A 23,559-nucleotide genomic window follows, 5' to 3' on the forward strand; every position below is an offset into this window, starting at 1 on the left:
TGAACAGATGGACAGTCCACCAGTGATGCCTCCTGTTGAGAGACAAATGCTACTGCAGGGGGTGGGGCACTCAGGGGTGTGAAGCCAAACTGGCTGCCAAGTGTGTGAGGTAGGCTTGGGTGGTATACTGTATATAGAGTATACAGGGGGAATTTTGAAAAAAGGTTTTTCAATAAGTTTGAATATTTGTAGCTACTTTTTAAGTTAATACGGGCAGTCAACTTGTGCAATACCTTAGGAGATAAAGCAGATAGTGTTTTCCATTACACCTAGGACATTATTTTGCATTATGAAGTTTACTGTAGTTCCCCAGAACAGTTGAGCCAGTCACGTGTCTGTTTATAAATGGCCCAAATGGAGAAAGCAGAAGCTGCTGAGTCCATAGCATTCTATATCTATCAACGACTCTGTTGTGAGGTCATGAGGTTATTACACCTGTATGCAAATCACTACTAAATGTTTACTATCAAACATCTTATAATGGCTTACCGCCAGAAGTCAAAGAGCTATGAATGAGTTCTGTACAGCTGCCATTTTTTCTCTGTGCCCTTTTTCTTCCTTCTCTATTCTTCTCCCCTCTGCTCCGTGTACACATGCTGCTCTTCCTTCTCCCCTCTGCTCCGTGAACACATGCTGCTCTTCCTTCTCCCCTCTGCTCCGTGTACACATGCTGCTCTTCCTTCTCCCCTCTGCTCCGTGAACACATGCTGCTCTTCCTTCTCCCCTCTGCTCCGTGAACACATGCTGCTCTTCCTTCTCCCCTCTGCTCCGTGAACACATGCTGCTCTTCCTTCTCCCCTCTGCTCCGTGTACACATGCTGCTCTTCCTTCTCCCCTCTGCTCCGTGAACACATGCTGCTCTTCCTTCTCCCCTCTGCTCCGTGAACACATGCTGCTCTTCCTTCTCCCCTCTGCTCCGTGAACACATGCTGCTCTTCCTTCTCCCCTCTGCTCCGTGTACACATGCTGCTCTTCCTTCTCCCCTCTGCTCCGTGAACACATGCTGCTCTTCCTTCTCCCCTCTGCTCCGTGAACACATGCTGCTCTTCCTTCTCCCCTCTGCTCCGTGAACACATGCTGCTCTTCCTTCTCCCCTCTGCTCCGTGAACACATGCTGCTCTTCCTTCTCTATTCTTCTCCCCTCTGCTCCGCGAACACATGCTGCTCTTCCTTCTCTATTCTTCTCCCCTCTGCTCCGTGAACACATGTTGCTCTTCCTTCTCTATTCTTCTCCCCTCTGCTCCGTGAACACATGCTGCTCTTCCTTCTCTATTCTTCTCCCCTCTGCTCCGTGAACACATGCTGCTCTTCCTTCTCTATTCTTCTCCCCTCTGCTCCGTGAACACATGCTGCTCTTCCTTCTCTATTCTTCTCCCCTCTGCTCCGTGAACACATGCTGCTCTTCCTTTTCTATTCTTCTCCCCTCTGCTCCGTGAACACATGCTGCTCTTCCTTCTCTATTCTTCTCACCTCTGCTCCGTGAACACATGCTGCTCTTCCTTTTCTATTCTTCTCCCCTCTGCTCCGTGAACACATGCTGCTCTTCCTTTTCTATTCTTCTCCCCTCTGCTCCGTGAACACATGCTGCTCTTCCTTCTCTATTCTTCTCCCCTCTGCTCCGTGAACACATGCTGCTCTTCCTTCTCTATTCTTCTCCCCTCTGCTCCGTGAACACATGCTGCTCTTCCTTCTCTATTCTTCTCCCCTCTGCTCCGTGAACACATGCTGCTCTTCCTTCTCTATTCTTCTCCCCTCTGCTCCGTGAACACATGCTGCTCTTCCTTCTCTATTCTTCTCACCTCTGCTCCGTGAACACATGCTGCTCTTCCTTCAGCAAAGCATGCATCACATCTTCATTCATTTGCACCGTTTATCTCGTTCACTTTCGCTTGTAAATGTCTACACTCAATGAAAATGACATTTGGTAGTACTACTAGCTATGCTTGTATAACTTTATGAGCTGGACTTGCCTGTCTTTAAAATTTGTTTGCTTGCTTTCGCTCGTTAGCATTTATGCGATTTCTCTATTAGTTTGTGCTAATTTTATCAGCATTCTGGTAATAGAGGACCAATGGGCTTTTCTTGCATTTTTATCACCCCCTTGTGTGCTATGTCGGTAATATTGTAAATCCCGGGATGAGAGAAGGACTGTATGACGAAATGAAAATCTGATTACCGCCCGAGCCTAGTGTGAGGCCTGCTCCTCTAGCTAGCTTACTGGCTTTCATAGGTCAGGCATACACTGGACCATAGAGATCTACGTTATATACAGTAGATGTGTTCTCATTCTATACTCTGGACTATCAATACCTTTCAGTCCACACTACAACTCACTAGACAACACACAAATCACTTTCATGACACTATCAGGTAGGGGTTCTAGGGAACATACTTAAGTTGTTTTATCCTGCTCTGGCAGGGGGGAGACATTTAAATAAACACAAGGAAGATATTGTAGTCTTTTTGACACTACATTCTGTGTGAACATACTTCCTTTCATTTCTGGGAACATAGCTACATGCCTTGGCCTACTCAACTGAACATTAAGATGTGAAAGCATGCACCCTTCACCTCCAGATGGCTGTCGTGTCTTGCGAGGCGACCGAGGCTGTCTCTGGTAGGGGTCTGAGGGACTGTACAGTTCTGACGTGCTCATGTTCAGGAGGAGGCTCTTCTGAAGGTAGTCCACGACAGCCAGACCGCTGCTGTTGCCAAACACCACACTGTGGGAGGAAAAGAAAAGGTGAATCATTTTTACTGAACTCGGGTCACCTGCAGTTTTAGAAACAACATAAACTGTTTTAAGCCCTACAAACCAATAAAGCCTTCGGTGCAGTTACAGCAGGGCCTAAAATTAACACCCGCCACCTGCCAAATGCAGGTAGATTTTGGCATTTGTGGGTAAGATGTCTATTTCACCAGCCATGTTGCCTTGTGGTCAGGGCCCCACAGTGCGAGCATTTCACTCACATTTGTTAATTTTTAAAAAAATTGTCAAGTACGATCACATTTATAGTAAAATAAATGCTGCAATAGCTGTTTTCAAATGATTTCTGCCGTTTTGTTTCATAGCTGGTAAATTAATCGCACAACGTCAAAGAACTACAAATCCTATGTAGCCTAATTCCACCGCTCCCTGCAACACTGCCTGGCTGGGGGACGTGTATGGAGCGAGATCGCTGACAAAAGGTTGAACTTACATTTTGTTAGGATCATTAAAAAAATCCATTAGTACATTTTTAGTATTGTAAGAAAATGCGTGAAACACTAAACGTAGACGTTAAATTAGATTTGTAAACACCCTTTACTTCTCCCTTCAGATCTTTTTTATACATACAAACTTTTGTCAGTAATGTGGCATCTGCAACGGACATAAACCGAAAGTTGCTAGTCTATCAAGCAACTCTAACCCAGACGTTAGAGTTGCTTTGCAACTTCAGGTGTCATTTCCAAAATAAAAGTCTAGAGCTTGTTTTAGAACGGCATTCAATAACGACGTTATACAAGTAGATGGCGTAGTATAGGCTTGGGCCTTCAGCAAATGACTTGTGTGAGAATGATAAAGTCACAGAAGAGCCTTGTCTAGAATAACCGCCTGCGCTGCAAAATAGAAAGTAAATATGATTTAGGCCTATTCCGCTATCTAAATATACCATGCTGTTGTGTGTTATTTAATGGCCATATCATTTCAGAATTAATTTTTAGAGCCGCGTGGGGCTACTGTGGTGATCATGTAACCTAATGAATCACACTTTTCCCAGTATTTGGGAGCACGGACTGTAGGCCTTTTGACTGTTGTATTAGTGAATTCCACTCTGTATGGAGGCTTGTTATAGCCATTTACGTTGCACAACCCCATCACGTAGAGGCTATATCCATATTAATAAATGAGACAAATCTACATATTGGTTAAGTCTTGGCTATAACCTGTCCTGAGCAAACTAGCCAAGGGGTCCCAATGGTCAAGACTATCTATAGCCTATTCAAGGAGCGGCAAGTAGCCTAGTGGTTAGTGCGTTGGACTAGTAACCGAAAGGTTGCAAGATCGAATCCCCGAGCTGACAAGGTAAAAATCTGTTGTTCTGCCCCTGAACAAGGCAGTTAACCCAAGGCAGTTAACCAAAAAAATGTAAGGCCTATTTTGTATTTGGATAGGCCTAAATTAAACATTGAATTATGAAAGTGATAGGCTAAAGAACTTTGGAGAATTTAGATACATTTTGATACACACACCGATTTCAATAAACAAAATAATAAGATTGTTCTGTTCTCTTTGATTTAGTTCTTATTGCAACGCAGACAAATTACTGAATGGATGACATACTGAAGATTGAATGAAATGTTAAAATATGTTGGAATGACGAGTTGCACACATCATGCATGCTAGGCACTTTATTTGGCTAGTAGGCAAATAGGTCTGGAGACTACCTAAGACCACTGCAACAGAGTTATTGTAAAGTGTGGCAGGAAGCTTAGACTTAGCCGACGTTTAACCTCTTGTTCATTTCAAAGTCCATATGTTCATGACCCTGTTCATATAAATCATGTCAAATTATTTTACATTCATATTAACCTCTCCTACAGAATATGAAAGATTTTGAGTGATGAAATAAATATCAAAATATTCTATAAAAAATATGTTGAGTGGCGATGACTTCAGTGGTCATACATAATTAATAGATTCACCAAACAGCTATTATTATGATTCATTATTCCTGTTAGATACTACTGGTTATGATTCATTATTCCTGCTAGATACTACTGGTTACAATTCATTATTCCTGTTAGATACTACTGGTTACAATTCATTATTCCTGTTAGATACTACTGGTTATGATTCATTATTCCTGTTAGATACGACTGGTTATGATTCATTATTCCCGCTAGATACTACTGGTTACGATTCATTATTCCTGTTAGATACTTCTGGTTGTGAGTCATTATTCATTATTCCTGTTAGATACTACTGGTTATGATTCATTATTCCTGTTAGATACTACTGGTTATGATTCATTATTCCTGTTAGATACTACTGGTTATGATTCATTATTCCTGTTAGATACTACTGGTTATGATTCATTATTCCTGTTAGATACTACTGGTTATGATTCATTATTCCTGTTAGATACTACTGGTTATGATTCATTATTCCTGTTAGATACTACTGGTTATGATTCACTATTCCTGTTAGATACTACTGGTTATGATTGCAGGCAGACTCCAGAGAATGGGATGGTGCAATATTGAGTTATATTTTGATAAGGTGCGTGCATGAGGATGTCCACGTCACCCAGAGATATACCCATGCTGTAGAGATACAACTAGCAGAAAGAAACTTCACTGTAGGCATAATACAGCTCGTGCTATCTAGACATGCGCTGGTAAACAAATCCATTACATTAGCTACCTAAATGTGAAGTAAACTCAACAGAGGAGTTTGAGAGAATGGAGACTTAACTTGAAAACGTGCAAGGTGCCTCATTCCGGTTTCCCTTACTTCTACACAGACCGTTTGGTGTACGTTTTTTTGTTTGTTGGTGAGATGAAACTGCCAGAACTCTGAAAGGTATTATTGTACGTCAGAATTGCAACACTAGATTTGTCTAAAAGTCTAAAATGTTAGTCCGTAATCGTAACATGGTGTTTGTATGTTCACAGATTCAATTTCACGTTTACGTTTCACGCATGGCTTTTCTTATGATCCTAACAATTTCCGTATGGATTTTCTTACTATCCTATCACAACCTTTTGGCAGGTATCTCGCTCCATAGCTGTGCGCAGGTGAAGAGCTGAGTGAAAGATATATTTTTAGAAACGCTAGCGCAGGCATAACAGTTGGTCTAATTTACTTGAAACGAAAGTCTACTGAAGTGAGACTTTGTCCTTGTGTTTCTTGGCTAGTTACATTGTTTTGTTCACAAGCTAGGTCGTATTTCTATGTTTGAGTTTTCAACTGCTAGGAGAAGAGAAGCCAACGCCTCTATTAGTCAGAATCTCACAGGCACAAACATGACTAGAGTCGCGCTGCTGTGGTAAACTCACGTCCTTAAAGGGGCAGGTGAACATTTTTCTCTCACCTGTGATATTTTGGTTAATAAAAATGTAATTAAACAATATACCACATTACTTCTTACTAGTAATACATGTATTTTTTTTTAGAAACATTACAAAGCATGCTCATCCATTTTTTTGTGTGTTTTGTTGGTGTCATTTTAGCAGGGGAAAAAATATTTTGGCTGGTAAAACATCTGAGCAGCTGGTAGATTTGTTGTCCTGATTGACCAAAAAGTAAATTATATGCCCTGAGTTCCAGTATATTCCATTTGTCTGTGATCTCTGCTCGCTGCATGAATACAGCTGTAGGTGATGTGTCTCATGTACACCTTGACCATCAAGAGAGCAGACAGATGGACGGACGGACAGGCGGACTTACAGTCCGTCTGACGAGCTGACGGCCAGGCTGGTGATCTGCTGCGGCGGCTCCCCACTAACCCAGACCAGTTGAATGACCAGCTCCACCTGGTAACCAGGAGACTGCTTCAAAGGGGCGCTCCGGACCCTGCAGACACGACACACCAGACAACATGCAGTGAACAGTCCTTACTGTACCTAGATACACTGCTACACCATCACCTATTGTTCACTGTTTATAATGCATTTGTATGTGCATTAATCTTACATACAAATAGCCTACTTATCATTATCTTGTCTTTTCTTCATGGATGACACTTCTTGTAATAAAACAGAATACTAGAGTTTTGAAGTCTACAATAGAAAATGTCAATGCCTGGCAGGAGAAGAACATGCACTGTCTGGTGGTCCATACTTAAGGCATGGTACGTTATCTCTGGGCCGGTCATCAGAGGTGAAGGGCTGGGCCTCAGAGGGCTCTCCCTCCTGGGTGGGGCTGAAGGAGGAGGGGGGTACTGGGGTAGAAGGGGTGGGAGGATGGTCTCCTGCTGGGTCTGGAGAATCCACATCGTTCAGCTCACCCTGCATACGCACCTCCAATAGCTGAGGAGAGAGAGTAATAATACCTAGAAACAAAAAGCCTAATAGCCGGGGAACATGTGGAAAACCATAATAAAAGGCCAATAAAATTAGGATTGTATTTTTTAAATGATTTATCAATTTATCAATGCCAGAAAATAAGGAATTCCTGATTAGTCAGGTAAAAAACACATTGCTGGTATACACCCTCACGTCCCTGGTATACACCCTCACATTGCTGGTATACACCCTCACATCACTGGTACAGTATACACCTTCACATCGCTGGTACAGTATACACCCTCACATCGCTGGTACAGTATACACCCTCACATTGCTGGTATACAATACACTGAGTGTACAAAAAAATCAGGAACACCTTGCTAATATTGAGTGGTGCACCCCATACCCCCCACCCACCTTTGCCCTTAAAACAACCTTGATTCATTGGGGCATGGACTCTACAAGGTGTTGAAAGTGTTCCACAGGGATGTTGGCCCATGTTGACTCTAATGCTTCCCACAGTTGTGTCAAGTTGGCTCGATGTCCTTTGGGTGGTGGACCATTCTTGATACACACAGGAAACTGTTGAGCGTGAAAAACCCAGCAACGTTGCAGTTCTTGACAGAAACCGGTGCGCCTGACACCTACTACAATACCCCGTTCAAAGACACATCTTCACCCTCTGAATGACACACACACACAATCCATGTCTCAATTGTCTCAAGGCTTAAAAATCCATCTTTAACCTGTCTCCTCCCCTTCATCTACACTGATTGAAATGCATTTAACAGGTGACATCAATAAGGGCTCATAGCTTTCACCTGGTCAGTCTGTGTCATGGAAAGAGCAGGTGTTCATAATGTTTTGTATACTCAGTGTATAGTCAAAACACTGCATGGATACAACATCGAGAAACATCCTGGTGTGCAGTACCTATACTCAAAACACTGCATTGATATAATATCGAGAAACATCCTGGTGTGCAGTACCTATACTCAAAACACTGCATTGATATAATATCGAGAAACATCCTGGTGTGCAGTACCTATACTCAAAACACTGCATTGATATAATATCGAGAAACATCCTGGTGTGCAGTACCTATACTCAAAACACTGCATTGATATAATATCGAGAAACTGTTTACATTATAATACAGTACACATATTATACAAAACACTGCATAAACAGAATATTGAAACTGGTTGCTATGGTTACCTGCACCACCTCTGTGGTCATTTCCTGTTTGCTGAACCTATAGATGATGACGTGGGCGGAGACTCCGGCCACACACAGCATTCTGCTCTCTGCGCACCACGACAAAGTCTGGATGGCAAAGGGATCCTCATCCACTATCTCTGTGCTCGGCTTCTCCTCCTTACCGCCCTTCAGAGCCTTCTCAAACACCTTGGCAGTCTTCAGCTTGTACAGTACTTGGAGCATTACTAGGACAGAGGAAGGGGGACAATGGGGGTGGCAGTTAGTGTGGTTAAAAGCGTTAGGCCAGTAACTGAAAGGGTTGCTGTTTCAAATCCCAGAGCCAACTATGTGAAAAATCTGTCCATGTGCCCTTGAGCAATGCACTTAACCCTAATTATTCCTGTAAGTCGCTCTGGATAAGAGCATCTGCTAAATGAATCAAATGTAATGTTAACATACACTGCTCAAAAAAATAAAGGGAACACTAAAATAACACATCCTAGATCTGAATGAATGAACTATTCTTATTAAATACTTTTTTCTTTACATAGTTGAATGTGCTGACAACAATATCACACAAAAATGATCAATGGAAATCAAATGTATCAACCCATGGAGGTCTGGATTTGGAGTCACACTCAAAATTAAAGTGGAAAACCACACTACAGGCTGATCCAACTTTGATGTAATGTCCCTAAAACAAGTCAAAATGAGGCTCAGTAGTGTGTGTGGCCTACACCTGCCTGTATGACCTCCCTACAACGCCTGGGCATGCTCCTGATGAGGTGGCGGATGGTCTCCTGAGGGATCTCCTCCCAGACCTGGACTAAAGCATCCGCCAACTCCTGGACAGTCTGTGGTGCAACGTGGCGTTGGTGGATGGAGCGAGACATGATGTCCCAGATGTGCTCAATTGGATTCAGGTCTGGGGAACGGGCGGGCCAGTCCATAGCATCAATGCCTTCCTCTTGCAGGAACTGCTGACACACTCCAGCCACATGAGGTCTATCATTGTCTTGCATTAGGAGGAACCCAGGGCCAACCGCACCAGCATATGGTCTCACAAGGGGTCTGAGGATCTCATCTCGGTACCTAATGGCAGTCAGGCTACCTCTGGCGAGCCCATGGAGGGCTGTGCGGCCCCACAAAGAAATGCCACCCCACACCATGACTGACCCACCGCCAAACCGGTCATGCTGGAGGATGTTGCAGGCAGCAGAACGTTCTCCACGGCGTCTCCAGACTGTCACGTGTGCTCAGTGTGAACCTGCTTTCTTCTGTGAAGAGCACAGGGCGCCAGTGGCGAATTTGCCAATCTTGGTGTTCTCTGGCAAATGCCAAACGTCCTGCACGGTGTTGGGCTGTAAGCACAACCCCCGCCTGTGGACGTCGGGCTCAGTGTGCCTCATACCACCCTCATGGAGTCTGTTTCTGACCGTTTGAGCAGACACATGCACATTTGTGGCCTGCTGGAGGTCATTTTGCAGGGCTCTGGCAGTGCTCCTCCTGCTCTATCTTGCACAAAGGCGGAGGTAGTGGTCCTGCTGCTGGGTTGTTGCCCTCCTACGGCCTTCTCCACGTCTCCTGATGTACTGGCCTGTCTCCTGGAAGCGCCTCCATGCTCTAGACACTACGCTGACACAGCAAACCTTCTTGCCACAGCTCGCATTGATGTGCCATCCTGGATGAGCTACACTACCTGAGCCACTTGTGTGGGTTGTAGACTCCGTCTCATGCTACCACTAGAGTGAAAGCACCGCCAGCATTCAAAAGTGACCAAAACATCAGCCAGGAAGCATAGGAACTGAGAAGTGGTCTGTGGTCACCACCTGCAGAACCACTCCTTTATTGGGGGTGTCTTGCTAATTGCCTATAATTTCCACCTGTTGTCTATTCCATTTGCACAACAGCATGTGAAATGTATTGTCAATCAGTGTTGCTTCCTAAGTGGACAGTTTGATTTCACAGAAGTGTGATTGACTTGGAGTTACATTGTGTTGTTTAAGTGTTCCCTTTATTTTTTTGAGCAGTGTATATTATAATGAACTATGAGCATTGATCTACAGGTATCATTGGCTCTACATACTGTATACAAATGAATTACATTTCTTCGCAAAAGGGACGAACCGTTGTGTTATTCTTATTTCATCCAATTATATATCGAAGGAATCCAATTAAAAAGCATACTCACTTGCAGAAGCATCCCAAAACTTGATTGAGCCATCAGCATGTCTGTTCATTGCAAAGAAGGAAAATGGGATCAGCTTTGTTGGAAAACACATATCGTAAATACAGTGCCTTCGGAAAGTATTCGGACCGCTTGACTTTTTCCACATTGTTACGTTACAGCCTTATTCTTAAATTTATTAAATCCCCCCCTCCCCATCAATCGACACACAACACCCCATAATGACAAAGCAAAAATAGGTTTTTAGAAAATGTTGCTAATTTATTACAAATAAAAAACTGAAATATTACATTTACATAAGTATTCAGAACCTTAACTCAGTACTTTGTTGAAGCACCTTTGGCAGCGATTACACCCTAGAGTCTTCTTGGGTGTGATGCTACAAGCTTGGCACACCTATATTTGGGGAGTTTCTCCCATTCTTCTCTGTAGATCCTCTCAAGCTCTGTCAGGTTGGATGGGGAGCGTCGCTGCACAGCTATTTTCAGGTCTCTCCAGAGATGTTTGATCAGGTTTAAGTCTGGGCTCTGGCTGGGTCACTCAAGGACATTCAGAGACTTGTCCCGAAGCCACTCCTACGTTGTCTTGGCTGTGTGCTTAGGGTTGTTGTCCTGTTAGAAGGTGGACCTTTGCCCCAGTCTGAGGTCCTGAGTGCTCTGGAGCAGGTTTTCATCAAGGATCTCTCTGTACTTTGCTCCATTCATCTTTGCCTCGATCCTGACCAGTCTCCCAGTCCCTGCTGCTTCACCGTAAGGATGGTGCCAGGTTCCCTCCAGATGTGACGCTTGGCATTCAGGCCAAAGAATTCAACCTTTGTTTCATCAGACCAGAGAATCTTGTTTCTCATGGTCTGAGAGTCTTTAGGTGCCTTTTGGCAAACTCCAAGCGGGCTGTCATGTGACTTTTGCAGAGGATTGGCTTCCATTGGCCACTTTACATTAAAGGCCTGATTGGTGGCGTGCTGCAGAGATGGTTGTCCTTCTGGATAGAGGAATTCTAGAGCTCTGTCAGAATGACCAACAGGTTCTTGGTCACCTCCCTGACCAAGGCTCTTCTCCCCAGATTGCTCAGTTTAGCCGGGTGGTCAGTTCTAGGAAGAGAATTGGTGGTTCCAAACTTCTTCCATTTAAGAATTACGGAGGCCACTGTGTTCTTGGGGATCTTCAATGCGGCAGAAATGTTTTGGTACCCTTCCCCAGATCTGTGCCTCGACAGAATCCCGTCTCGGAGCTCTACAGACAATTCCTTCGACCTCATGGCTTGGTTTTTGTTCTGACATGCACGGTCAACTGTCAACAAACTTATATAGACAGAGGTGGGCTTTCCAAATCATATCTAATCAATTGAATGTACCACAGGTGGACTCCAATCAAGTTGTAGAAACACCTCAAGGATGATCAATGGAAACAGGATGCACCTGAGCCTAATTTTGAGTCTCATAGCAAAGGGTCTGAATACTTATGGAAATAAGGTATCTGCTCTTTATTTGTAATATATTTGCTAAAATTTCTAAAAACCTGTTTCGCTTTGTCAGTATGGGGCATTGTGTGTAGATTGCTGAGGATTTATTTTTAATTTAATCCATTTTAGAATAAGGCTGTAACGTAGCAAAATTTGGAAAAAGTCAAGGGGTCTGAATACTTTCCGAAGGCACTGTACATAATTGTAATACAGTTTATGTTAGGTAAGTGTTGTGCACACTTCGAAAGACTTACGTATAGAAGTGGATTATACGATTTCTATGGTTGTGTTTCAGCCTTCAGGTGTTCAGTAGGTACTCACCCAGTGACGATGATCTCAGGGTAGCTCAGTGTGCCTTGGCCCCAGTTACCACCACTTATAGGCCATTCCTGGAAATACAAAAAAGGCCTTTACTACACAACAATAACCGTGTGACCATATAGATACAATCAAAATATAGAACTACTTTACTGTAGAACATATTTTTAAGTGGGACACATTACCTTCTTACTGTAACCCTGTCTCTTTTGCCGGGAGCCCACAGAGTAAAGTGCAGGTATGAGTTCAGGAGGGCAGTCAGCAAAGTACTCCACGCACGTCACTGGAGACTCGTGGATCGACAGAGGGTACGGGTTCTCAAATATTGGGTACCTGCCAATCAAAAGGGGAAAAAGCTGTGGTTGTAAGATTCAGAAGATGACTTTATTGTCCAATAGAAACTTGTCTTCTGTTTTTATTCCAACCCCTCTACCCTACTAATGAAGTTAGCTAACAGCAGGACATCGTTCCATGTATTGTGCAAGCATAATGTAGCATTTTGTAACTACAAGACTCACCCAATTTGTTCAAGGTCGATGACAACTAAATCCTTTTCCAAGAGGACAACTACAGCATAAGGCTCCTGGAAATCTGTGAGGAAGCAGCAAAAAAGGTTTTAAAAAACAACAACATTCAACTGTCTTGATAAAAAATGTAAAATCCTTATGACAGTGTTAGATATGGAAGCATAAGCTGCCAAAATGTATCATTATCCAATTTGTATTTCAAACTGAATTTCCCATTAGGATATGGTGTTTCGGTAACAGTGCTATAATACTGTAACTTACCATTAGGATATGGTGTTTCACAGAGCGTGAGGAAGTCTACGATGGGATAGTCCATCTCCAGAACGGCAGTACTCTTCCCATGCATCACCGTCAGACAGGACCTCCTGCACCCCGTGTCATAGGACAGGCCTCCAGACATGACCACGAAGGCGTCCCTGGATATGAAATGAAGTCATTCATTCAATAAATGACCTAGACAGATCACATGGTCAAACCTTTATGGATGATTGTTTACTAGGACAATCCCTCACCCAACTCTAGTGGTTTTATACTCCACTTTGAGGATAGGTTTGCATGGTTCTGGCTTCTTTCCATCCTTGGGCTGCTTACCTGGAGGGGAATTTTGCAGAGAAAAAAACTCAACACATTAACATATTGTACCCATAGCCTATTATCTGACTAATTTGGGCATGCTTTCGTATGTTGTGCTGTTTCCATCCATCTTTGTCTTCCTGAGGCCATTGTTGTCTGTGTGTGCATCAGAACCTACCGTGTGGTGTGATGGTGATTGTAGGCTTGGCGGGGACACGTACGTTCCATGTGGTCAGAGTTCCATCTGAGTGGCTGCAGGTGAACTGTTTTCCCTCATGGTGCCAGGCTACTGAGTGGATGGCCTGGAGGAGGGGAGGATACTAAGGGTTGACATGGGTCTTCTTGCAGGATTGGGAGTGAAGTTCTAGAGTCAAGTGCAGAACAGAACGGGACAGGATCGACAGTCCACAGGAATGGGCAGCAGTACACAAATAATGAACTGAGTATTTTTTTTGGGGGGGGGGGGTGGTTAGAAATATGTAATGTGTGGAGCATTTCCTAAAAATAAAATACTGTGCAGGCCTATTACAGTTCATTCAAATCTATTTAAAAAAAATATGGTCATTTCTCCCCTTCCGTTGGCTCACTCTCGCTCCTCGATCGTTGTAGCCAGTCACTACTTTACAGATGCCAACGTACGTCAGTGAATCATGATTCCTTCAAGAGAGGAATTGCAACGTTTTGTTACAGCCAAGGACCCATCAATAACATTAAAGCCATTAAAAATAAAGAGCAATGTTGTAACAACACGTATTAGAGTTGTCTTTGGCATGAAGGAACCGAGTATGCGGCAGCGGTTTAATCAAATAACAACCGGAGAGCTTAATCAAATAACAACCGGAGAGCGGGACAAGCGCCCTGAAGCGGCATAGCTAGCTGTTCTAATATAAACAACGTTACCGTTTAGGCCTCGTTGTTCCTTCAAAATGCACACGAAGACAGTACCAGTCAAAAGTTTGAACACACCTACTCACAGGGGTTTTTCTTTATTTTTAATACTTTCTACATTGTAGAATAATAGTAGTAACACATATGGAATCATGTAGTAACCAAAAAAGTGTTAAATCAAAATATATTTTATAATTTATATTCTTCAAAGTAGCCACCCTTTGCCTTGATGACAGCTTTGCACACTCTTGGCATTCTCTCAACCAGCTTCATGAGGTAGTCACCTGGAATGCATTTCAATTAACAGGTGTGCCGTGTTAAAAGTTAATTTGTGGAATTTATTTTCTTCTTGATGCATTTGAGCTAATCAGTCGTGTTGTGACAAGGTAGGGGTGGTATACAGAAGATAGCCCTACTTGGTAAAACACCAAGCCCATATTATGGCAAGAACAGCTCAAATAAGCAGAGAGAAACGACAGTCCGTCCATTACTTTCAGACATGAAGGTCAGTCAAGGCTGGAAAATTCTAAGAACTTTGAAAGTTTCTTCAAGTGCAGTCTCAAAAACCATCAAACGCTATGATGAAACCGGCTCTCATGAGGACCGCCACAGGAAAGGAAGACCCAGAGTTACCTCTGCTGCAGAGGATAAGAGAGTTTAGAGTTTCAGAAATTGCAGCCGAAATAAATGCTTCACAGAGTTCAAGTAACAGACACATCTCAACATCAACTGTTCAGAGGAGACTGCGTGAATCAGGCCTTCATGGTCAAATTACTGCAAAGAAACCACTACTAAAGGACACCAATAAGAAGAAGAGACTTGCTTGGGCCAAGAAACATGAGCAATGGATATTAGACTGGTGGAAATCTGTCTTTTAGTCTGATGAGTCAAAATGTGAGATTTTTGTATCCAACCGCTGTGTCTTTGTGAGACGCAGAATAGGTGAACAGATGATCTCCGCATGTGTGGTTCCCACCGTGAAGCATGGAGGAGGAGGTGTGATGGTGCTTTGCTGTTGACACTGCACACTTAACCAGAATGGCTACCACAGCATTCTGCAGCGATCCGCCATCCCATCTGGTTTGCGCTTAGTGGGACTATCTTTTGTTTTTCAACAAGACAATGACCCAACTCCAGGCTGTGAAAGGGCGATTTGACCAAGGAGAGTGATGGAGTGCTGCATCAGTTGACCTGGCCTCCACAATCACCCAACCGCAGAGTGAAGGAAAAGTGAAGGACCGCAGAGTGAAGAAAAAGCAGCCAACAAGTGCTCAGCATATGTGGGAACTCATTCAAGACTGTTGGAAAATCATTCCAGGTGAAGCTGGTTGAGAGAATACCAAGCATGTGCAAAGCTGTCATCAAGGCAAAGGGTGGCTACCTCGAAGAATCTAAAATATATTTTTGATTTGTTTAACACTGTTTTGGTTACCACATGATTCCATATGTGTTATTTCATAGTTTTGTTGTCTTCTGTTATTCTACAATGTAGAAAATAGTAAAAAAATAAAGAAAAACCCTTGAATGAGTAGGTGTGTCCAAACTTTTGACTGGTACTGTACACAATTACACATGTCGATATCATGAGTTCATCTGACTCTGAGCAAGTAGAAGAGGCCTGCCTTCATTGCCAAAATCTGGTAATGTATTTGTTATCAGCTGTGTGTTCGGGGCAGGCTACTGTCTGGTGATTAGTGAGCAGCAGCCAAACGGAGCAGTTGCTATGGTTACTCACATGCAGAGCGTGGGACAGACAGACGAGCAGCTAACGGAGGAAGATATTTCTGCACATAAAAATCAGCACAGGAGGGGAGTGATTTTTATCGGGACAGGACAGGAAAGTTCCGGGGTTATAGAACTGTTGCGGGATCAGGACAGTACGGGACAATTGCTAACAGAACAAGTCCGGTATGAATTTTCACTCCCGTTTCAACCTGTAGTCCTTTAGCGGATACACAGAGAGAAGAAGAAACACAGTGTGTACTGAGTGAATATCCTGGAGGATAAAGATACACAGAGAGAAGAAGAAACACAGTGTGTACTGAGTGAATATCCTGGAGGATAAAGATACACAGAGAGAAGAAGAAACACAGTGTGTACTGAGTGAATATCCTGGGAATAAAGATACACAGAGAGAAGAAGAAACACAGTGTGTACTGAGTGAATATCCTGGAGGATAAAGATACACAGAGAGAAGAAGAAACACAGTGTGTACTGAGTGAATATCCTGGGAATAAAGATACACAGAGAGAAGAAGAAACACAGTGTGTACTGAGTGAATATCCTGGAGGATAAAGATACACAGAGAGAAGAAGAAACACAGTGTGTACTGAGTGAATATCCTGGGAATAAAGATACACAGTGTGTACTGAGTGAATATCCTGGAGGATAAAGATGTGCAGAGAGAAGAAGAAACACAGTGTGTACTGAGTGGCTGCTTCATAGCGGATCAGGGAAATAATAACAGCAAATTGTGATGTGGATCTCAAGACTTTCAGACAAGGAGATCTCTTAACACATTATTTTTCCAATAGAGTGTTACATAATCAGTCTGAATCCACAATAATATCCATTGCTTACAAATGCATTGATACATTTCCAATGTATACGCTGAATTGCAATGTTTTGCAGTGAAGATCGATAGAGTAATATGTCAAATCATGAACATAATTGTTCACCGTGTATTTAATTTCTAAATGCAAGTCCCCCTCTCCCCAGTCAGTCCCCACAGGAACCAACAGCCACAGAAAGAAGCCTTACCTCATCATGATTGTAGCGGTAGTCAGCTTTTTTGCATTTCAGATCCCACAACACCACGGTCCCACATTCAAATCCAATCAAAATCTGCCACAATAACAAGCAACATGATTATTTTCCTTTTTGAGAATTGGATTTTTAGAAGCATGTTGTAAATAATCAGCAATGTTCTGAAGCTTTGGAATGAATGAATAATTGATTGATTGATGGTTCTTTGGAAAGTTCCTACCTTTCCCTCATCCATGGGGTTATCACTGATGTGGACCACAGGCCCAGGGTGTGACTTGGAGGACCTGAGGGGGAACGGGGAGATGGAGGGAACAGCCTCACTCTTAACATTCTTGGCTTCTACTGTCTGTGTGAATCAAACAATGCAACATTCTTATATCCTTAACTTCTTCTTCCTGGTTTCTATACCAACTTCCCAAGCTGTCAAGGGCATAACACAGCAGAATAATAAACACTGTCTTTGACAGACTTCTAACGAAGACATTGAACATTTTTGTCATAAAGCAGACGCTCTTATCCAGAGAGACTTACAGTAGTGAGTCATTTAGCAGACACTCTTATCCAGAGAGACTTACAGTAGTGAGTCATTTAGCAGACAATCTTATCCAGAGAGACTTACAGTAATTAGTAATTTAGCAGACACTCTTATCCACAGAGACTTACAGTAGTGAGTCATTTAGCAGAAGCTCTTATCCAGAGAGACTTACAGTAATGAGTCATTTAGCAGACGCTCTTATCCAGAGAGACTTAGTGATGAGTCAGAGAGACTTAAAGTAGTGAGTCATTTAGCTGAAGCTCTTATCCAGAGAGACTTACAGTAGTGAGTCATTTAGCAGACAATCTTATCCAGAGAGACTTACAGTAGTGAGTCATTTAGCAGACAATCTTATCCACAGAGACTTACAGTAATGAGTCATTTAGCAGACAATCTTATCCAGAGAGACTTACAGTAGTGAGTCATTTAGCAGACACTCTTATCCAGAGAGACTTAGTGGTGAGTCAGAGAGACTTAAAGTAGTGAGTCATTTAGCAGACGCTCTTATCCAGAAAGACTTACAGTAGTGAGTCATTTAGCAGACGCTCTTATCCAGAGAGACTTACAGTAGTGAGTCATTTAGCAGACACTCTTATCCAGAGACTTACAGTAGTGAGTCATTTAGCAGACGCTCTTATCCAGAGACTTACAGTAGTGAGTCATTTAGCAGAAGCTCTTATCCAGAGAGACTTACGGTAGTGAGTCATTTAGCAGACGCTCTTATCCAGAGAGACTTACAGTAGTGAGTCACTTAGCAGACTCTTATCCAGAGAGACTTACAGTAGTGAGTCAGAGAGACTTACAGTAATGAGTCATTTAGCAGACGCTCTTATCCAGAGAGACTTACAGTAGTGAGTCATTTAGCAGACGCTCTTATCCAGAGACTTAAAGTAGTGAGTCATTTAGCAGACGCTCTTATCCAGAGAGACTTCCATTAGTGAGTGCATATATTTTTCATACTTTTTCTAACTTGTCCCCCACAGGAATCGAACCCACAACCCTGGCGTTGCAAGCGCCATGCTCTACCAACTGAGCCACACGGGACATAGGATGCATCCCAAATATTCTTTGTATATTGCACAAATTTTTACCAGAGCCCATAGGTACAGTAATGGGGTATTATTTGGGATGTACACATACTGTAGAAACCCAAGCAGATAAGGCAGACAGGCAGACTCACAGTTCGATGGCTTTGTTCCACATAATGACGTAGCCTGACAGTGTGAAGGACTCCACGTTGACGATGTGGATGTTTCCTTTCTCTGTGCCGATGTACAGCCATTTACTCTGGAAGGGCAGGTGACAAAACGTGATCCTGTAGGGTCAAAAAGGGAGATGAATCAATCAAGAGCTGCCTCTCAAATGACACCCTATTGTGTATATAGTGCATTACTTTTGACCAGGGATCATAAGGCTCTAGTCAAAAGTGGTGCACTACATGGGGAATAGGGTGCCATTTTGGATGCAGATATGATGATTATTTATTTATTTTATTAACTTTTTTTTCTCTCAAGTAGCCCTATTGAGACAGGGGCTCATTCCCCAATGGTGCCCAGAGTACAAACATTTTCTCACAAAAAGGAGAACATTTACATTACAAATAAAACAAGAATAAAAATAAGCACGAGGCACAATCGCAACACCACAATGAAGCTCAACACCACAATGAAGCTCAACACCACAATGAAGCTCAACACCACAATGAAGCTCAACACCACAATGAAGCTCAACACCACAATGAAGCTCAACATAACACCACTGTTTACATTATCCCTACGTACCTCTCCCGATTGAATTTGAGAGTGTGCAGGATAGCTGGCTGCTTCTGCCTCAGGTTCCACAGGTGAACGCTGTCATCAGCTAAGGCACTCACCAGCGCCCCCTGTTGACAGGGGTTATAATAGGGTTATAAGACCTCGACACATGTAATACTATAAGAAACAGCAGTAAACATGCTAACAGGACAGGTCAGAGATAGGGTGGATTAAGAGATAATCAGGTCCATAAAATAAAGAACCAAATACAGAGAGTCTTGCTTCCACAAAGCCTAGTGTTTAATCAATGTGTTCACTAAAAGCACATTTCAAACAGATGGTTAACAGTGAGACGATAAGACAGACCTATACGGAGAGGAACCTGGCTGAGGGATGGACAACGAAGGTTGAAGAGACAAGGCAAAGATACAATCCAGGACTTTCTCAATAGTATTTCCTCGACTCCATAATGTCTGGCTTTCTCCTCGATTCCTTCTCAAGACGCAGAAGAATCCTCCCCTCTGACGTTCTTCTCGAATGCGTTTTGAGAAGGAGGCGAGAACAAAGAGAGGACACAAGGAATCAAGTAAAGACTGTTGAGACAGAGCACAGGGGAGTGCGGGAGTGCTACTGGGGAGGGGGACCATAGAGTTGGATATAGGGTGAACAAAAATGCAAAGATGTGCTCTCTATCAACTTTACCAGTGGGACTCACCTCGTTGACCAGAAACTGAAGCTGGATTACAGCTGCACCACTGTCATGCTGACAGTAACACTCCACACCAGCACGGCCAAAACTAAACAGTTCAGTCAAGGAAGAGACCATAAAGATGGACATTATGTACATTTATCATCAGCAGACTTTGATTTGAATAGGCTAAACTGTATCAATCACACAAGGGGACATTGGATTTGTCCCCAGTAAGACACATACAGCATTGCACCAGGCCAGCAATAATGTAAATATTCCAAATACAATCCTTTCTGGCAGAGGCTCAAGTAAACCATGAGATTAATACAGATATACAGTGATTGACGTGAAGCATGGTAGGACAGTATCTGACTTGGCACATGTGGCAGGGATCCTCCTATGCTTACTGTCCATGTTGCATTCAACTTCAGCAATGAGTCTGTATGATCTCTTTTCCCTGAGTCCAAGAGTAAAGAGCTTTAAGAGACATTGGTAGAGCCGCACCCACCACCTTATCAAATGATCCCATCTACAGAATTTGGAAAGGCATTCACTTGTCTCCCGCCCTCAGCTTTCAAAACACTGACCGACTCTGCTCCACACAACAACTAAATCTATTCATATGCTCCAGTCGGCCTTCACCAGTTACGCTCCAGTCGGCCTTCACCAGTTACGCTCCAGTCGGCCTTCACCAGTTACGCTCCAGTCGGCCTTCACCAGTTACGCTCCAGTCGGCCTTCACCAGTTACGCTCCAGTCGGCCTTCACCAGTTACGCTCCAGTCGGCCTTCACCAGTTACGGTCCAGTCGGCTTTCACCAGTTACGGTCCAGTCGGCTTTAACCAGTTACGCTCCAGTCGGCCTTCACCAGTTACGGTCCAGTCGGCCTTCACCAGTTACGCTCCAGTCGGCCTTCACCAGTTACGGTCCAGTCGGCCTTCACCAGTTACGGTCCAGTCGGCCTTCACCAGTTACGGTCCAGTCGGCTTTAACCAGTTACGGTCCAGTCGGCCTTCACCAGTTACGGTCCAGTCGGCCTTCACCAGTTACGGTCCAGTCGGCCTTCACCAGTTACGGTCCAGTCGGCCTTCACCAGTTACGCTCCAGTCGGCCTTCACCAGTTACGGTCCAGTCGGCCTTCACCAGTTACGGTCCAGTCGGCCTTCACCAGTTACGGTCCAGTCGGCCTTCACCAGTTCCGGTCCAGTCGGCTTTAACCAGTTACGGTCCAGTCGGCCTTCACCAGTTACGGTCCAGTCGGCCTTCACCAGTTACGGTCCAGTCGGCCTTCACCAGTTACGGTCCAGTCGGCCTTCACCAGTTACGGTCCAGTCGGCTTTAACCAGTTGCGGTCCAGTCGGCTTTAACCAGTTACGGTCCAGTCGGCTTTAACCAGTTGCGGTCCAGTCGGCTTTAACCAGTTACGGTCCAGTCGGCCTTCACCAGTTACGGTCCAGTCGGCCTTCACCAGTTACGGTCCAGTCGGCTTTAACCAGTTACGGTCCAGTCGGCTTTAACCAGTTACGGTCCAGTCGGCCTTCACCAGTTACGGTCCTGTCGGCTTTAACCAGTTACGGTCCAGTCGGCTTTAACCAGTTACGGTCCTGTCGACCTTCACCACAATTGGCAACACGTTTGAGTTGGGGAGTTATAAATAAAAACCAGTGGACAATGAGTGTTATTTATTCATAACCATGCACCAGTCAGCATGGAAGCCAGGCAGGAAGCCAGGCAGGAAGCCAGGAATGCCTCCGTCTTCTTGACATTCTGTAGATGGGATCATTTAATAAGGTGGTGGGTGCTGCTCTACCAATGTCTCTTTTTGCAGGCAGCAGAGAGCTACTGTGGAGTCACCGCTCTTTCTCTGGCTGAATCCAAAATGGTCCCCTTTTCACTAGAAAGAAAGATGGAGACAGCGGATTTCACAGAACAGAATAATGATACCGTTCCAATGAGAGGAGGAGCAGGTGCCGTGTGACAGGTGGACAGCGAAATGAGTAAATGAGTGGAAGTAACATTACCTGGGTAAACAGTTAAACCTAAATACTCTGGAGTCACCAGAGGATAACATGTCTATACAACGAACACAGAAGAACAAGACCCCGGACAACACGTCAACTACTCTTCCGTCAACTGTTTTTGATCCTGTATTAGTCTTTACGGTTGTTAACTTGTTATCAAAGCTAATGAGCCAAATTATTTTATAGTCCGAATTAGTCCATTCTGAATATGTATACAACTCAACCTTGTTAAAAGATGGAGTTTCACTGCACCCAAAGAGATGTTGGACAAAGAGTAAGGCAACCTAAAAAGAAACATTAAATTCATAGACAGAGAGCCAGTCAAAAAGATGACAGCTGGCCCAACAGGCAGACCAGTAGGAACACAAAAGCACCCTGACTGCCAGCCTCAGCCTTACTGTACCTGGCAGTGAATATGATAAGCAAATGGAAAGCAGCAGATGGCAGACACGCTCAGAGATGAGGACTTATATGCATGCTAGTGCTACAGTATCCAGTTAGCTTGGATCTGACAGGCACACCACCAAAATAAGATCTGTATGTCTGAACAGGATTAACAAAGCTGTTATCAAACAACCTCTGAATGCCTTGGACAAACTAGGGTGGGGTTACATTACAGCCCAACATACTTCCATTAACCAGGTTGGCTCAACTGTGTGTGGGCATCACAATATCTTTTAATCAGAGGGCCATAACGTCACTTCATCAAATGGGGCGTGCTTATATTTGTCCTGTTTCACACAAGTCCCTGTTCAAGTGTGTGGTGTGAAATGGAAATGTGTTGTTCATATCCCACTCCCCCTGAGACACCCTCGGACAGTGGGGTCTATTAAGGTTAAGTGCCTTGCTCAAGAGAAGATTGACAGATTTCACCTAATCGGCTCAGGATTAGACCTCTAACCAGTAAGATATCTGCCGCCCTGATGACCAGTGGTAGAAAAAGTACACAATTGTCAGACTTGAGTAAAAAAAATTAAAAAAGATACCTTCATAGAAAATGACTCATGTAAAAGTGAATCACCCAGAAAAATACTAAAAGTCAAAAGAATATTGGGTTTTAAATATACTTAAGTATCAAAAGTAAAGGCCTCCAGAGTGGTGCTAGCGGTGCTAGCTGTGCCACTAGAGATTCTGTGTTCCGAGTCCAGGCTCTTTCGCAGCCGGCCGCGACCGGGAGACACATGGGACGGCGCACAATAGGCCCAGCATCTTCCGCGTTATGGGCAGGGTTTGGCCGGCAGGGATGTCCTTGTCCCATCGTGCACTAGCGACTCCTGTGGCGGGCCGGGCGCAGTGCACGCTGACATGGTCGCCAGGTGTACGGTGTTTCCTCCGACACATTGGTGCGGCTGGCTTCCAGGTTAAGTGGGCATTGTGTCAAGAAGCAGTGCGGCTTGGCTGTGTTGTGTCTCAGAGGACGCACGGCTCTCGACCTTCGCCTCTCCCGAGTCCGTACGGGAGTTGCAACGATGAGACAAGACTAACTACCAATTGGATACCACGAAATTGGGGAGAAAACGGGGTAAATAATAAACATTATAAAAATAGTATAAATCATTTAAAATTGCTTATAATAAGATCAGACGACACAATTTTCTTCTATTGTTTTTTATTTATTTACGGATAGTCAGGGGCGCACTACCAC

General features: G+C 43.8%; 1 protein-coding gene across 5 annotated transcripts in view; it reads right to left on the reverse strand.

Annotated features, from left to right (window-relative positions):
• The window catches only part of LOC129813163 (syntaxin-binding protein 5-like), a 51,844-nt gene that overhangs the window by 16,166 nt on the left and 12,119 nt on the right, over nucleotides 1-23,559 (reverse strand). For all 5 annotated transcript variants that reach the window (XM_055865417.1, XM_055865419.1, XM_055865414.1 and 2 more), the window contains exons 3-18: nucleotides 19,919-20,000; nucleotides 19,231-19,331; nucleotides 18,630-18,764; nucleotides 17,135-17,198; nucleotides 16,909-16,992; nucleotides 13,439-13,562; nucleotides 13,200-13,278; nucleotides 12,949-13,103; nucleotides 12,679-12,751; nucleotides 12,346-12,493; nucleotides 12,164-12,231; nucleotides 10,385-10,425; nucleotides 8,212-8,438; nucleotides 6,827-7,014; nucleotides 6,434-6,559; nucleotides 2,572-2,723 (exon numbers count right to left, since the gene is read on the reverse strand). In XM_055865417.1, the coding sequence (XP_055721392.1) occupies nucleotides 2,572-2,723; nucleotides 6,434-6,559; nucleotides 6,827-7,014; nucleotides 8,212-8,438; nucleotides 10,385-10,425; nucleotides 12,164-12,231; nucleotides 12,346-12,493; nucleotides 12,679-12,751; nucleotides 12,949-13,103; nucleotides 13,200-13,278; nucleotides 13,439-13,562; nucleotides 16,909-16,992; nucleotides 17,135-17,198; nucleotides 18,630-18,764; nucleotides 19,231-19,331; nucleotides 19,919-20,000 (1,847 nt within the window). The remainder of the gene's footprint in view (nucleotides 1-2,571; nucleotides 2,724-6,433; nucleotides 6,560-6,826; nucleotides 7,015-8,211; nucleotides 8,439-10,384; nucleotides 10,426-12,163; nucleotides 12,232-12,345; nucleotides 12,494-12,678; nucleotides 12,752-12,948; nucleotides 13,104-13,199; nucleotides 13,279-13,438; nucleotides 13,563-16,908; nucleotides 16,993-17,134; nucleotides 17,199-18,629; nucleotides 18,765-19,230; nucleotides 19,332-19,918; nucleotides 20,001-23,559) is intronic.

This window comes from Salvelinus fontinalis, chromosome 16 (assembly GCF_029448725.1).
Source record: "Salvelinus fontinalis isolate EN_2023a chromosome 16, ASM2944872v1, whole genome shotgun sequence".
Taxonomy (NCBI): Eukaryota; Metazoa; Chordata; class Actinopteri; order Salmoniformes; family Salmonidae; genus Salvelinus; species Salvelinus fontinalis.